This window comes from Hylobates moloch, unplaced genomic scaffold (genome assembly GCF_009828535.3).
Source record: "Hylobates moloch isolate HMO894 unplaced genomic scaffold, HMol_V3 SCAFFOLD_12, whole genome shotgun sequence".
Lineage (NCBI taxonomy): Eukaryota > Metazoa > Chordata > Mammalia > Primates > Hylobatidae > Hylobates > Hylobates moloch.
The window spans coordinates 37,727,259-37,742,737 of record NW_026652287.1 but is presented as its reverse complement, the minus strand read 5'-3'; the positions used below and the strand labels follow the sequence as shown (position 1 = coordinate 37,742,737).

Sequence of the window (15,479 nt, the reverse complement as noted above, 5' to 3'; positions counted from 1 at the left end):
TACCCCGTCTCTACTAAAAATACAAAAATTGGCCGGGCGTGGTGGCGGGCACCTGTAATCCCAGCTACTCAGGAGGCTGAGGCAGGAGAATTACTTGAACCCAGGAGGTGGAGGTTGCAGTGAGCCAAGATTGTGCCACAGCACTCCAGCCTGGGCGACAGAGCAAGACTCCATCTCAAAAAAAGAATCACATACCATCACTTTCACCACATTCTGTTGGCCAAAGCAAGTCAAGAAGCCAGCCCAGGGTCAAGGGCCGAAGTCATAGACCCCACTTCTTAATAGGAGGAGCTGCAAAGAGTGTGGGACGAGGGAGGAGAATTTCTGGCCACTTTGCAATCAACCACAGTGGCCTTTGTTTCAGATCCCCTTTCCACCAGCCCTCTCCCATTTTGTTTGACCTCTCTTCTTAATCAGTGACCCACAAAGAACAGCCCTTGACCCATGTGAGAGGCCTTGCCATGGGTTGCAAAGATAATCCAGAAATGGAAGCTCTTTTTGTGTCAGGTTGTATTTGTCTGCAAATAATGGGAAACCACATAGTGGCTTAAACCATAAGGATTAACAAGTTTGGAGGCGGGCAGCGCATGAAGAGTTATTAAGAATACAGTCAGGCTGGCGCGGTGGCTCACGCCTGAAATCCCAGTACTTTGGGAGGCTGAGGCAGGCGGATCACTAGAGGTCAGGAGTTCAAGACCAGCCTGGCTAACGAGGTGAACCTCGTCTCTACTAAAAATACAAAAATTAGCTTGGCGTGGTGGCGCACGCCTCTAATCCCAGCTACTCAGGAGGCTGAGGCAGGAGAGTCACTTGAACCTGGAAGGCAGAGGTTGCAGTGAGCCAAGATTGCGCCACTGCACTCCAGCCTGGGCGACAGAGCGAGACTCCGTCTCAATAGAAAAAAAAAAACATAGTCTTTTTGTCAGCTCCCATCAACCATCCTCTGCTGGTGGGCTTTTCAGCCTCAGGTTTGCTGTCTCATGGTTGCAAAATGGCTGCTACAGCTCTAGTCATCTCAACTGTATTCAAAACTGGAAGCAGGAGCAAAAGACTGTCTTTCTGGAGAAACTCTGTCTTTGTATTCTGGAAGAAAAACTTTGCCTGAAAGTCTCACTGAGCAGAACCTGTCTGTACACTTCGGTTTTTACTATTTGCAGAACTGTGGTTACTCTAACTGCAAGAAAGGCTGGGAAAGTGAGTGTCTGATAAAGGAGATAGGAATGCCTCTGGCTTAGTTCAATTATTTTAAGGCTATTTTGACCACAACTCAGAGTCCAAAATATGTTTCTGTGTGTCGCAGTACACACACACACACACACACACACACACACACACACACACACACATATTATTGAAACCAATTTCTCAAACACTCACTCTTACCATGTACGATACACGTTAATGTCTTCCATTCTATTCCATTCCATTCCATTCCATTCCATTCCATTCCATTCCATTCCATTCCATGCATTTTAATTATTTAAAGCAGTTCCTGGTCACAACCTGCTAATTTGATTTCACAACCTTCAAAGGCGTGACCCATAGTTTGAGAAAGACTGGCCTAGAACAGTCTTTGTTTACATCTTAGCGTTGGCAAGTGTTACCCTGCACAGAGTCAGGCTTCTGTGAGCAGAAGAGGAGGAGAGGTGGGGAAATGGTGTTTTGAAAAGCAACAGATAGACTTTGCCACATCATCTGCACTTCCTATCGGCAAATGATATCGTTCTGGAGACTTTGTATTACTGGCAGGCAACCTGAGGTTACTCCAATTTATATTGGGAAATTAAAATTCGCCTGTTTGTGGAGCTTAGCTGGCCCTTTTAATTCTGTATCCTGCTAGCAGCCTGGCTTCTACACAGCTCCTGATGACAGCGCAAAACTCCGATTGCATTACAAGTGGAGGAGGAATTCACACAATTTTCTGGAAGGACACTGTGTCATTGTTGCGTCATGGCTGTTCTCTGGAGCTGGTTGTGGTTTTCAGGCCCGGCCTTTCCTGCTTTTTATAGTGTGGTGGTGAAGAGTGAGGTCTTCAGAATCACAGGGTCTGAGTTCAGATTCTGGTCCCATGGTGCGATCTGGGGCAAGTGTCCTGACACCTCCGAGTCTCCTTTTCCTGTAAGATGTGCGTCAGCAGTGCTTCCATGGGAATGGGGAAGGATAGGTGGATATGGAGTAAGCACAGGGGCTGGTACCCGGAAGCACTCAGGCAATGCGGGCTCTTCGGGGTGTGCCAGGCAGCTTCAGCTGCGTGATGCCGCAGTGACGAGTGAGCCCGGGTCGCAGTGGTTCGTGGTGGCAGAGGCTAGCTTCTCGCTGGTGTGTATCCCCGTGGTGGGTTGGCTGTAGCTCTGTCCACATGTCCGCCCTGTTCTGGAACTCAGGGAACTATGTGATGGCTCTCGAAGCTTCTGCTCTGAACAGGCACAGTGCGCCCACTGCATCTCATGGAAGGAGAATCTTTCCATAGGAGCAGGCCCACTGGGTGGGGGGCAGTGGACGGATGGTTAAAAAGCCAGCGTGCCACCCCAGGGCTTATCTCCGGGGTGCTGGTGACAACTTTGGGTCCACAACCCTGCATACTAGTTTCTGACCCCCACCCCGCAACCTCAGTCACTGTTTCAAAAGTTTCTGAGTGTGGGGGGTAGGGGAGGGGTCTCCAGCACCCTCCCTGGCTGAGAACCACCGGCTGTGCTCCCCAAGCCAGGGATGGGATCTGCTTCTGCCCTTTTGCTGTCCTCAGCACCCCCCACCAGACACACAGTAGGTGCCTACTAAATGTACATTTCAGCAGGTTGCCTCTTGAACGAATGAAAGGATTTGTTTAATTTCCTCTGCAAATTCATTCATTCATCCCACAGATATTTATTGAGCTCCTACTGTATGCCACATACTGTGCCAGCCCCAGGGATCTTGCAGGGGACAAAACAAGCAAAGGTTCCTGTCCTGGGGGACATTTTCATAGAGGAGGCACACAGTAAACAACCAAACCATCAGACGGATGTATGATATTTGATGTTAAAGTTTTTGTTTTGTTTTTTTTTTGAGATGGGGTCTCGCTGTCTTGCCCAGGCTGGAGTGCAGTGGCACGATCACAGCTCACTGCAGCCTCGAACTCCTGGGTTCCAGCAATTCTCCTGCCTCAGTCTCCTGAGTAGCTGGGATTACCGGTGTGCAGCACCATGTCTGGCTGGTTGTTTTGTTTTTTTTTTTAATCTTCATGTGTGTCTCGAAAGGCTTCCTCTGCCTGTGGGTTGAGAGCAGCAAGACACCTAGCTGGCCTGGTGAGGGTGCACACAGTGCAGGTGCCACAGCACCCCCAAAACAGCTCTTTTCCACTGCTTTTATCTCATCTGGAAAATGGGGGTAATACCAGGGTGTTTGGAAGGATTCAAAGAACCCTGGTACCTGGCTAAAGCAGGAGATCTGTTAACTCTTTCAGATACACACATGGGCCACGTGCGGCAAACAGCACCAAAGTGGGGCCAGGGACTTCTGTCCAGCCTCACTGGGCTGTGGCCTGAAAGCTCTGGGAGTCGCCCCACTAGATAGCATCAACAGGGGCAATTAAAATGATCACGACTAGCGTACACACTGTTTACAGAGTACTTTAGGACATGGATTAAAGGTGTTCCTATGTAACAGTCTCATGGAGGACGCAGTGTTATCCTCCCCAAACTGAGGCACAGAGGGGATAAGTAACTTGTCTTAGGGTACACGGCTGGGAACGGGAAGTGGCAGCCCAGGGATGGGAGCCTCAGAGTCAGTCAAGGTGCACTTGATTCCTGCTGTGAGCATGCACAGGCAGCAACCCCAGCCCCTTGCCCAATTTCTTTTTTTCTTCTTCTTTTTTTTTTTTTTCTGAGCTCTGTCATCCAGGCTGGAGTGCAGTGGTGCAATCTCAGCTCAGTGCAGCCTCTGCCTCCTGGGTTCAAGCAATTCTCCTGCCTCAGCCTGCCAAGTAACTGGGATTACAGGCGTGTGCCACCACACCCAGCTGTTTTGTATTTTAGTAGAGACAAGTTTTCAGATGTTGACCAGGCTGGTGTTGAACTCCTGACCTCAGTTGACCCACCCACCCTGGCCTCCCAAAGTGCTGGCATTACAGGTGTGAGCCACCATGCCCGGACTTCTTTTCTTTTTGAAATGGAGTCTCACTCTGTCGCCCAGGCTGGAGTGTGGTGGTGCAATCTTGGTTCACTGCAGCCTCGGCCTCTCTAGCTCAAGCTATTCTCCCACCTCAGCCTCCTGAATAGATTGGACCACAGGTGCCCACCAGCACCCCCTGGCTAATTTTAAAATTTTTTGTAGAGATGAGGTCTTGCTGTGTTGCCCAGGCTGGTTCTCCAACTCCTGAGTTTAAGCCATCCTCCTGCTTCCCTGCCTCAGCTGGGATTACAGGTGTGAACTACCCACGCCTCCCTCCTTTTTAGTTCTTTGAAGTAAAATTTTCCTGTGTTGAAACACACAAATCCGAGCTGTTAAATTCTGAACACTCACATAACCACACCTTGGTCACAACATGGAACGTTCCCTCTCCCCAGGAAGTTCCCGTTCATGTCTTTTTTTTTTTTTTGAGACGGAGTCTCGCTCTGTCACCCAGGCTGGAGTGCAGTGGCGCGATCTCGGCTCACTGCACCCTCCGCCTCCCGGGTTCACGCCATTCTCCTGCCTCAGCCTCCCGAGTAGCTGGGACTACAGGCGCCCACCACCACGCCTGGCTAATTTTTTGTATTTTTAGTAGAGACGCGGTTTCACCATTCCCATGATGGTCTCGATCTCCTGACCTTGTGATCTGGCCGCCTTGGCCTCCCAAAGTGCTGGGATGAACAGGCGTGAGCCACAGCACCCGGCCCCGTTCATGTCTTTAATGTTGTCATTGGAATGAAAGCACATGAATACAAAATCCTCAGAGAGAGCCATGCAGCTTCCACTTCGAAATTCACCCTCTGGACTGGTTTGCGGAAGCCTCACGGGAGCTGCACCCCCTCCTGTCTCTAATTCTGCTGGTAGGTAGGTCATGCACAGAGCTTGGGCCACACCTACCAGAGCCAGGGAGGAGGCATGAACAGACGTGAACCCTTCATCTTGGGAGCTCGTGCACACCTCCAGGCCAGGAACAGGGCACCCGCATTCCAGAGGAAAAGAATCCTGTGTTCCAGGGTCTTGCAACATCTGCTTTCTAGATCTTTCTGGGATCGGGACCTGAGAGGAAGAGAGAAAGCCACTCGCCACTCCTGTTCCTTCCTCCTTCTTCCATGCCAGTCCCTTTATCTCCTTTTCCAATCTGAAGCATCCCAGGCATTCATAAAATGATAACAGAGACGCACACCCCCGTCACCCAGCCCCGCGATAGTCCATGAACATTGTGCTGTATTTGTTTCAGATCCTACGAGAGAAGTAGCAGGAGAGGGTGGCCTGTCGGGTAGTGGTTAAGGGCGAGGCCTCTGCAGTGAACCTGCCTGGACTGAAATCCCAGCCTGGGCGGGGCGCGGTGGCTCACGCCTGTAATCCCAGCACTTTGGGAGGCCAAGGGAGGGGGCGGATCACCTGAGGTCAGGAGTTCGGACCAGCCTGGCTGACATCGTGAAACTCTGTCTTTACTAAAAATATAAAAAATTAGCTGGGCGTGGTGGTGCATGCCTGTAATCCCAGCTACTCTGGAGGCTGAGGTAGGAGAATCGTTTGAACCCGGGAAGCGGAGGTTGCAGTGAACCGAGATCACGTCGTTGCACTCCAGTCTGGGCAACAAGAGCAAAAAAAAAAAAAAAAAAATTCCCAGCCTGACCTCTTACCAGCTATAGGATTTCAGCCAGATGAGTAACCTCTCTGAGCCTATTTCCTCATCTACTGAGTAGGGATCACAGAAGCACCTGCCTTTCGGGATTTAGGGAAGGCAAATGAGTTGTACATGTGGGGTACCTAAACCAGCACCCAGCACAGAGCGGGCCCGCAGTCAGCATGGTTTGTCATTGACAAATACAGACCCCGTATTTGCGAATTCACCTACTTGCGAACATTGGTAACCCCAAAACGGTGCTGATCATTTGCAGAAGTGGGTAGAGTGGCCAAAAAAATTGAGCTGCCTGACATGCAGGTTCCCAGCTGAGGTGGGGCCCAGCAGCACTCTGATGTTTTGTTTCAGCTCAGATTGCAAAGCAGTGTCTTTTTTGCAATTTATTTAGTGCCACATTTTTCACATCTTTCGCATCTTTGTGAGTCTTTTTTTTTTTTTTTTTCTGAGATGGAGTCTAGCTCTGTCACCAAGGCTGGAGCGCAAGTGGCATGATCTCGGCTCACTGCAAGCTCCGCCTCCTGTGTTCAAGTGATTTTCCTGCATCAGTCTCCTGAGTAGGCACGACTACAGGTACCCGCCACCAGGCCTGGCTAATTTTTTCTATTTTTAGTAGGGACTAAAGGGTTTTGCCATGTTGGCCAGGCTGGTTTCGGACTCCTGGCCTCAAGTGATTTGCCTGCCTCAGCATCCCAAAGTGCCAGGATACAGGCATGAGCCACTGCGCCCGGCTGTCTTTGTGCTTCTTATTGGTGATTTCTCTGTTTAAAATGGCTCCTAGGCCAGGCGCAGTGGCTCACTCCTATAATCCCAACACTTTGGGAGGCTGAGGCGGGTGGATCACTTGAAGTCAGGAATTTGAGACCAGCCTGGCCAATATGGTGATACCTTGTCTCTACTTAGCTGGGTACAGTGGCAGGCGCCTGTATCCCAGCTACTGGGGAGGCTGAGGCAGGAGAATCGCTTGAACCTGGGAGACGGAGGTTGCAGTGAGCCGAGATCGCATGACTGCACTCCAGCCTGGGTGACAGAGCAAGACTCATAAATAAATAAATAAATAAATATAATAAAATGGCTACAAGCAGGGTGCAGAAATCTAGTGTTCCTAAGGGCAGTGAGGCTGTGATGTGCCTTCTGGAGAAAATACCTGTGTTAGAGAAGCTTCCTTCAGGTGGGAGTTATAGTCCTGTTGGCCATGAGTTCAATGTGAATGAATCAACAATATAGATTAAATAAGGTTTCTTCAAACAGAAACGCATATAAGTCAGGGTGATGTATCGATTGATGGGCGAAAATACTGTGGCCAGAACCTGGCAAGAACCTAGCCTTGTATTTTCCCCAGGAGCAGTGGCTCATTGTTCATAGTGACTTTCTAGAACCTCACTGCTGCAAATAGCAAGAAATGGCTGTATTTTGTTAGACTGAAGTGCCAGTAAATGACATAGTATAATGTTACACGCTATAGTGTATGTGCTACATATATGTAGTATATATATGGGATAATAGTATGTATAGTGTGGTTTTGTTCTATTTAAATTATTTTTATTTTTGTTTTTTATTTTTGAGATGAAGTCTCACTCTGTCGCCCAGGCTGGAGTGCAGTAGCACAATCTCGGCTCACTGCAAGCTCTGCCTCCCGGGTTCATGCTATTCTCCTGCCTCAGCCTCCCGAGTAGCTGGGACTACAGGCGCCTGCCACCGCGCCCAGCTAATTTTTTGTATTTTTAGTAGAGACGGGGTTTCACCGTATTAGCCAGGATGGTCTCGAACTCCTGACCTCGTGATCCACCTGTCTCGGCCTCCCAAAGTGCTGGGATTACAGGGGTGAGCCACCGTGCCCGGCCAAATTTTTTTATTTTTGAGACAGGGTCTCACTGTCGCCCAGGCTGGAGTGTGATGCCACTATCCTAGCTCACAGCATCCTTGACCTCCTGGGCTCAAGCGATCCTCCTGCCTCAGCCTCTCAAGTAACTGGAACGACAGGCAAGCGACCATGCCCAGCCAAAAAACTTCCTTTTTGTAGAGACAAGATCTCCCTGTGTTGTCTAGCCACGCTGGTCTTGAACTCCTGGGCTCCAGTGATCCTCCTGCCTCAGCCTCCCAAAGTGCTGGATTGACAGGCGTGAGCCACCCCGCCAGCCATTTTGTGTGATTCTAAATTTTTTAAACTTCCCTTGAATGTTGCCTTTTCAGCCTCCCGTCTCTCTTCCATCCCCCTCCTTTGTCCATCCCTCTCCCACCTACGTCCCATAGCTCTGTCCATCTCTGACCATGTCATTTTCCTTTTCGCTGACTTTCTCACTCACTGTCTCTCATTTTCTCCACAGCTGGCCCCCAAGAGGACCCTTTCCAAGTCCCCAGCTGGGGGCCCCGCGTAGACCTGGAGTGGACACGCCCCTCCTTCCCTTCATGATTCCTTTGTAGCACAGGTAACCAGCGAAGCATCCCTGTTCATTCCTGGAGGGGCAACAGTCCCTCATTCCACCTCCCCAGCGCCACCTTGGCCCCTGGATGAGGAAGGAGCATTCCTTCCTGGAAGAGCCTGGCTAAGCAATATCTCTGGCTCTTTCTTCTTCCACCTGGGCCCCCTGGGTCATCTGGGCCATCACCCTGCCTCTGCATTAGCTGCAAGCAAAATCTTTCTCTCTGCCCCTTTCCCCTTGTCTCCAGATTCTTTGCAGACCATGCCTTTGCATGCCTTCTGTGAGCAGGTAGGGGAGGGAAGGGGCTCATAGGTCATGGACCTGGTGACACCAGGGAGGAAGCCTGGTGGGGCTGGGATATGGAGCAGGTGGTGAGAGTACGTCCTCACCACTTCCTAAGGCAGCAAGAGCCCGGGAGGCGCCTCCCTGGGGACAGTCCCCACAGCCAGCCCCTGAGAGGGAGAGTAATTGGCGTGTGGGGCTCTGGAGATGCATGTGTTGCTGTCTGTGCTGCAGGGAGGGGGATCCTTGAACTCTGGAAAAGTATGTGTCACATTTCTTACCCACATGCATGTTTTGGCATGAAACATGCATGTGTCATCAGATTTTTCACAACATGATTCAGCAAATACACCCCATCCCACTGTGGGAGGTCCCTGGCCAGGGCTCTTCATTATGTCACTGAGCACTGGGGATGGAGGACTTGAGGGTGGCACTGAGGAGGCCCCTGTTACGGGTGTTCAGAGTATGCTGTCAGGGTGAGGGGCTGTGAACCAGCCGAGGGTGCATGTAAGATTTTATATGTGGGGTTTTTGGGTGGGAATGGTGACCCGTGGCAGTTGTCACGTCGTCAGCGAGGTTTGGGACCCCCTACCCCAATGAAAAAAGAGGCTAAGGGAACTCCACGGTTCTGAGTTGTAAATTCCCACCATTCAGGGATCAGGTCTTCTTTTCCATTGTGTATTGTGTGTATCATTGGGAGGAGAGGGGGGCAGAGGGTGCAGGAAGTAATGAAGGGATGAATGGCTGGAAGGATGGGTCTGTGTGCGTATTTGGCAGAAGGGAAGGAGGGGTGTTTGGATGGAAGCTTGGAAGGATAGAGGGATGGGTAGGTAGATGGATGGAAGGATGGAGGGATGGGTAGGTAGATGGATGGAAGGATGGAGGGATGGGTAGGTAGGTGGATGGAAGGATGGAGGATGGGTAGGTAGATGGATGGAAGGATGGAGGGATGGGTAGGTAGACGGATGGAAGGATGGAGGGAGGAAGAGACTGATGGCTGGAGGGAGGAAGGAGGAAGCTTTGGAGGGAGGGTTGGCTAGTTAAATGTTTCTGAGGGCTGGTTGGATGTTTGGAGGGATGTTTGGAAAGATAAAGAAGTGGATGGATGGATGGATGGAGTCAGGGAAGGGAGGGATGTTTTGGAGGGTTGGAGGAATATTTGGAGGGGTGTTTGAAGGGAGGGAAGACTAGATGGATGGGAGGGTGGATGGGTAAATAAATACAGAGAACACCTGCTTCCCCTGGTGTCAGATGGGACTAACGATCCCTTCCCTATGGGGGTGGAAAAAGCTAACATTGCTGAAGTGCTCAGACAGTGCCTGGCAACTAGCGAGCACTCGACAAATGTTAGCCATCATCATCCTCATCATTCAGACCATAGGGCTCAGCCTTGCCCTGGTGGCTTCTCTGACTCAGAGCGCCCCTCCTCATGAGCCCCTCTCCCTTGCTTCTGCCTCAGTTTCCCCACCACCCTCCCCTTCCTCGGGAACACACTGCAGACATCTTCAAGGGTCACCCAGAGCCTTGAGCCACAAAGCCCTTCTTGTCTACACTGGCTTCCTCACTCCTTCACCCATTTATATGTAGGACAGACCCCCACCACACGCCCCATGTCTGGGGAGGCAGGACAGCAGGGTGGTGAAGAGCAGGGCTCAGGAGCCAGGCCTCCTAGGTTCCAGGCCTGGCTCTGCTCCCTGCTTGCTGGGAGACGGAGGATGACCCTCCTGGTGCCTGCAGTTGTCATCTGCAAGGTACGGGCTGTGGGGCCCCTCCTGGGATATCCTGAGGATTAGCTTAGTGTGTGTGAGGCATAGTCAGGACTCACTTAGTCTCGGTTGATATCATCATCATCAGGTGCTGGGAGAGTTGGAGTGGGGGAAAAGGACCCTGTCCCTGGTCAGGGGTTTCTGGCTGGGAGGGCACCTGGGAGGTATTCCTTGTCCCCAGCTATCCCCATGCCTCAAGGGAACAGAAACTCTGACCCCCTCCAGGGGGCTCCCCTGAAGGGAGGGGGCCAGGCAAGCTGCCAAAATCTAACCTTGTCTCCCTCGCCCTCTTCCTGACCCCACCCCATCCAGTGGCGATGGATGATGAGGATGGGAGATGCTTACTAGACGTGATTTGGTGAGTAACAGGCTCCCCACCCCCTGCCCTCTGTCTCAACCCCCTCCCCTCCCTCCCCTCCCCAGCTCCTTACCTCCTCAGCGTCTCTTCCTCTTCTCTTCCAGTGACCCACAGGCCCTCAATGACTTCTTGCATGGATCCGAGAAGGTAAGCATAGGCGCAGGGAGAGGCATTCCCTGCGTGGGGGGCTGTATAATTGGGAGTGAGGGACAGGGAGAGACGTGTCCCCCTGATGAGGTAGCCATCTGCCTTGTGGCTTCTAATGCCAGGCACTGGAGTTACGGCCATAAGCAAAACTCATGGTAAATCCCTGTCCTCCTGCCATGGACACCTCCTTGGTAAACAAAGAAACCAGTCACTAATAAAGGTAATGGTGAAAAGTACCATGTAGAGTATGATAAAAAATAATAATGTCATTTGCACAATGAAAGAGGTTTAAAAGAAAATAAATGGGTCCCAGGGGTCCTTTAGATAGTGTGGTCAGAAAGGGTCACACGAGGGAGGTAACATTGAAGGTGAGACCTGAAGGATCACTGGGAGGTGGCTAGGCCTGGTGCTCCTGGCAGGGGGAAGAGCAAGTTCAAAGGTGGGAGAGAGCTTGGCATGGTTGAGGAACAGGAAGGAGGCTGATGGGGCCAAACTGAAGGGGAAACTAGTAGGAGGTGAGACTGTAGTAGGTAAAAGTCACCAGGTTACGTAGGCCTGGAAGCCCGATAGAGGAGTTATTATTTTTATTCTGAATGTGACAGGCAGCTCTGATGGGCTCTTAAATAGGAGAATGCCATATTTGATTTGCTTCCCAGAGAACGGAACAAAATGGGGAAAAGTAGAAGTCTATTGAGCTCTGAGCAGCTGTATTAGTATCTATGGCTGTGTAACAGATTATCCCAGCATGCAGTGCCTTCAACAATTGTTAGAGCTCTTGCAGTGTCTGAGGGTCAGGAATCTGGGAGCAGCTTAGCTGGGTGGTTCAGGCTCAGGGACTCTCATGAGGTTGCAGTCAAGCTGTGGGCTGGGGCTGCAGTCATCCAAAGGCTTGATTGGGGCTGGCAGATGTGCTTCCACCAGGACTCATTCCTGTGGCTGTTGGCAGGAGGACTCAGTTCCTCACCACAGGGGCCTCTCCATAGTGCTGCTTGAGTGTCTTCACAGCATGGCAGCTGGCTTCCCCCAGAACGAGTGATCCGAGAGGGAACACAGGAGGAACCCACAGTGCCCTTAATGACCCAGTCTCCAAAGTCCCATGCCCTTCCTCCCATCACACTGTATTCACTAGAAGCTAATCAGTCCGTCTGGCTGGCACTCAGAGGGAAGGGAATTGAGCTCCACCTCTTGAAAGGAGAGGTTTCAAATAATTTGTAGAGCAGAGGCATGAGCAATGGGATGATGGCAGCCTGGGCCATGGTGCAGGCAGTGGGGGAGGCGTGTGGCACTGGATTTGGGATCTATCTGGGAGGTGGCATCAACTAGACTTGCTGGTGGACTCGATGTTGAGGGGGAGAGAGTGTCCACCATGGCTCCTGGATTTTGGCTTGAGCAACTGAGTGGATTCTGGTGCCATTTTCTGAGGTTGGGAATTTGGGGAAGATTCCAGAAGTCCAGGTGGTGCTGGTGGATGTACAAGTTGGGGTTCTGGAGAGATGTCCACATGGAACAAGAAATTAGGGAAGCCCCAGCCATGGACATACATTCACTGAGCATGTACCTGGATGCCAGGGCCTGTTCTGGGCGCTAAGGATGGTGCTAGGCATCCGAGAATGCCCTGCCCTTCCAGAGACGGCACCGCATGGCTTGTCAGGTGCCTGGATGGTAGGTGTGCCAGGCACTCAGGCTGTGTTGGGAAAGGAGTATTTAGTGAGAAGGGACAGGGGCTGTTGGACCACGAGTGACCACTCCCGAAGGTTGTGCTACTGGAGAGAATGGGGGCAGTGGCAGGGCGCAGCTTGGGCAGAGGCGTGAAGGCAGGATTCCAGAATTCAAGGCAGTCACGGCAGGATCGCTTCTCAGGCCAGGCTCGGGGACTCAGCGCTGGAGATGCCTTGGGTTTTAGGCAGGCATCCAAGCCCCTGCCTTTGGGGCCTCTTTTCAGAGGCGAGAGTTTCCCATACCCCCAGCCCTCTCCCATCCCAACCCTTGTCTTTTTGTCCTGAGTGACCCTAAATTGGTTTCTGCTCCAGAGCATGGGCCTGCCCTGCTGACCTTCGACCTTGGGTGGGGTGGGTCTTGTTGCAGCTTGACAGTGATGACCTCCTGGATAATCCCGGGGAGGCCCAAAGTGCCTTCTATGAAGGTCCTGGGGTAAGTGCCGTGGCTCCCGATCATTGCCTGAGCTGTTGGGGCCGCCAGTGGGAGGAGGGCCCTGAAGCCAAGAGGGGAGGCTTGGGCTCATCTCCTGAGAGCTGTTGACAGGAGGAGGGTGGGGGTGGACCACCCTGGCAGTGAAGGAGGGAGCAGAGCTGGGGAACCCTGGCGGGGGGGCCAACATGGGCAAGGCTGACTGTGCCTTGCAGACCCCTCGGGGAAGAGGTAAGGGTTCCCGAGGCCTTGGGTCCCTGGGGCGGCTCATGCAGAGTGGTTCTGGGGAACTGAAGCGGATGTGGGTTGTGGGGTTCACAGGGGAACTCCTGGAGAGCAGAGGGTTGGGGGAGGCCTGGGGTCCTGCCCAACTCAGCCGTGGCAGGGTGTGACCCAGGGGAGGGGCCTCCTCACCTGCAGACTTCAGTCTTCACCTGGGCAGTGAATATGGGTGCTGAGCAAAGCCCAGAGTGGCCAATGCAGAGGACGTTTATTGAGCACCTACTGTGTGCCTGACTATGCCGGTCCCATGACTAAGTGCCAGTTGTCCACACCATGGTGGCCACCTCCTTCCTGTTGCTGCTTTCCCCCCTTCACCTTTTCCTCCCCCAACCTTCCTTTGGCCTCCCCCGTCCCCGCCTCCCCTTCCTCCTTCCCCCTCCTCACCCTCCCTGCCTTCCCTCTTCATCATCAGAACACACATTCACCAAACACTTATACGACCGGCCCTTCCTTGTCATCTTCATTTAGTTCTCACAGCTATAATATCATATTCCAAATAGCTTGTCTTTCATAATATAAATGATGAGGAAATGCAGTAATTATATAACGTTGGTCTATTTACAGGCCCAGTAACAGTGGTGATCCTGTTACTATTTTGTGATCACACTTCTTACCATGACCATCATTTTTGTATACCCTAAGATCCCTGGTCAGGTTCTAAACACTCTCCACACGTGACATCAGTGAATTTTCACAGGCATCCCAGGAGGCAGGTAGGTTGTGACCATCTGGCAGTTAAGAGCTCAGGGGGTCACAGTGGCCTGCCTGGTCCTCAGTTGGTTGGAGGCTGAGCCAGAGCCCTGTCTGCCTGCCACTCCCTGCCACTCACCAGTGGTTGACCCAGGCAGTCCCCTCATCTGTGAAATGAGGAAGGGAGCAGCACCCGCCTCATGGAACTGTGACCAACAACAGCATGGAGAATCACAATAATAATGACAGTGATGATGATAGATGCTTCTCGAGCACCTGCCAGGGGCCAGGTGCTACTGTGAACCCTCCATGTGGATTTATTGAGAATCTTGGAAGCTGCAGGTTTTGATGGGTTATTTGGTCAGTATCGGTGGAGATGGAAAGCTGTATCATAAGTATTGTTTGTGGGGCTTTCCACACATATGCCTGCAGATATTTTTCCATGCGTGTCCTGGGTTGCAGTCCAGGATAGCATGAAAAGCACTTAAAAAGCATTGAGGCCAGGCACGGTGGCTCATGCCTGTAATCCCAGCTCGTTGGGAGGCTGAGGTGGGCGGATCACCTGAGGTCGGGAGTTCGAGACCAGCCTGACCAACATGGAGAAACCCTGTCTCTACCAAAAATACAAAGTTAGCCGGGCATGGTGGCACATGCCTGTAATCCCAGCTACTTGGGAGGCTAAGGCAGGAGAATTGCTTGAACCCGTGGGCGGAGATTGTGGTGAGACAAGATCGCGCCATTGCACTCTAGCCTGGGCAACAAGAGTGAAACTCCGTCTCAAAAAAACCCAAAAAAACAAAAAGCATTGAACTCACAGTGCGGTTGGCACAGAAGCTCACAAATGGGAGCCACTGCTGATGTGAGCTTTACTCCACCAGAACTATGACCGCTTGTCAGAAACCTTTAGGGCCAGGTGTGTTTCAGAATTTCGAATTTCTCAAATTCTGGAAAAGCGGTGCCATATATGTGGTGTGTGTAATGTCACACGCTTGCCTTTCGGCGGCCAAACTTAGAAAGTCACATCATGTGGATAAATGGATCCCACCTAAAGTGCCATGTCGGTTCTGGTCAGGTTTTGCTGCCAACAGAGCTATGAAAACAGTCTCAGTTCTTAGGGCTTTTTGGGTTTTGTAATTACAGGTAAGTGTTGTGGGCCTGTATCACTATTTAAACAATAGTTGCTTGTTTTTATTTATTTTTGTTTTGTTTTGTTTTGAGATGGAGTCTCACTCTGTCACCCAGGCTGGAGTGCAGTGGTAGGATCTCAGCTCATTATAGCCTCCGTCTCCCAGGTTCAAGCCATTCTCCTGCCTCAGCCTCCTGAGTAGCTGGGACTGCAGGCATGTGCCACCACGCCTGGCTAATTTTCGTATTTTTAGTAGAGATGGTGTTTCACCATGTTGGTCAGTCTGGTCTCAAACTCCTAGGCTCAAGTGATCCACTTGCCTCTGCCTCCCAAAGTGCTGGGATTACAGGTGTGAGCCACTGTGTCTAGACTTTATTTTTGATTTTTGGGCGTCAGCTGGTAGAGATTGGGGGACAGCACCCCCGCGGGCTTGGGCTGGGTGGGCATGGGTGTGCGATGCAGG

At 51.6% G+C, this 15,479-nt stretch overlaps 1 protein-coding gene across 5 annotated transcripts in view; it reads left to right on the top strand.

Annotated features, from left to right (window-relative positions):
• BICRA (BRD4 interacting chromatin remodeling complex associated protein) overlaps positions 1-15,479 on the top strand; it is a 98,022-nt gene that overhangs the window by 57,905 nt on the left and 24,638 nt on the right. For 4 of the 5 annotated variants that reach the window (XM_032169322.2, XM_032169323.1, XM_032169326.2 and 1 more), the window contains exons 2-5: positions 8,122-8,223; positions 10,578-10,623; positions 10,728-10,770; positions 12,856-12,921. In XM_032169322.2, coding sequence (XP_032025213.1) covers positions 10,583-10,623; positions 10,728-10,770; positions 12,856-12,921 — 150 coding nt within the window. In that variant the 5' untranslated portion in view covers positions 8,122-8,223; positions 10,578-10,582. Of the gene's footprint in view, positions 1-8,121; positions 8,224-9,598; positions 10,624-10,727; positions 10,771-12,855; positions 12,922-15,479 lie in introns of those variants that run through there. The other variant, XM_032169324.2, reaches the window with a different exon arrangement.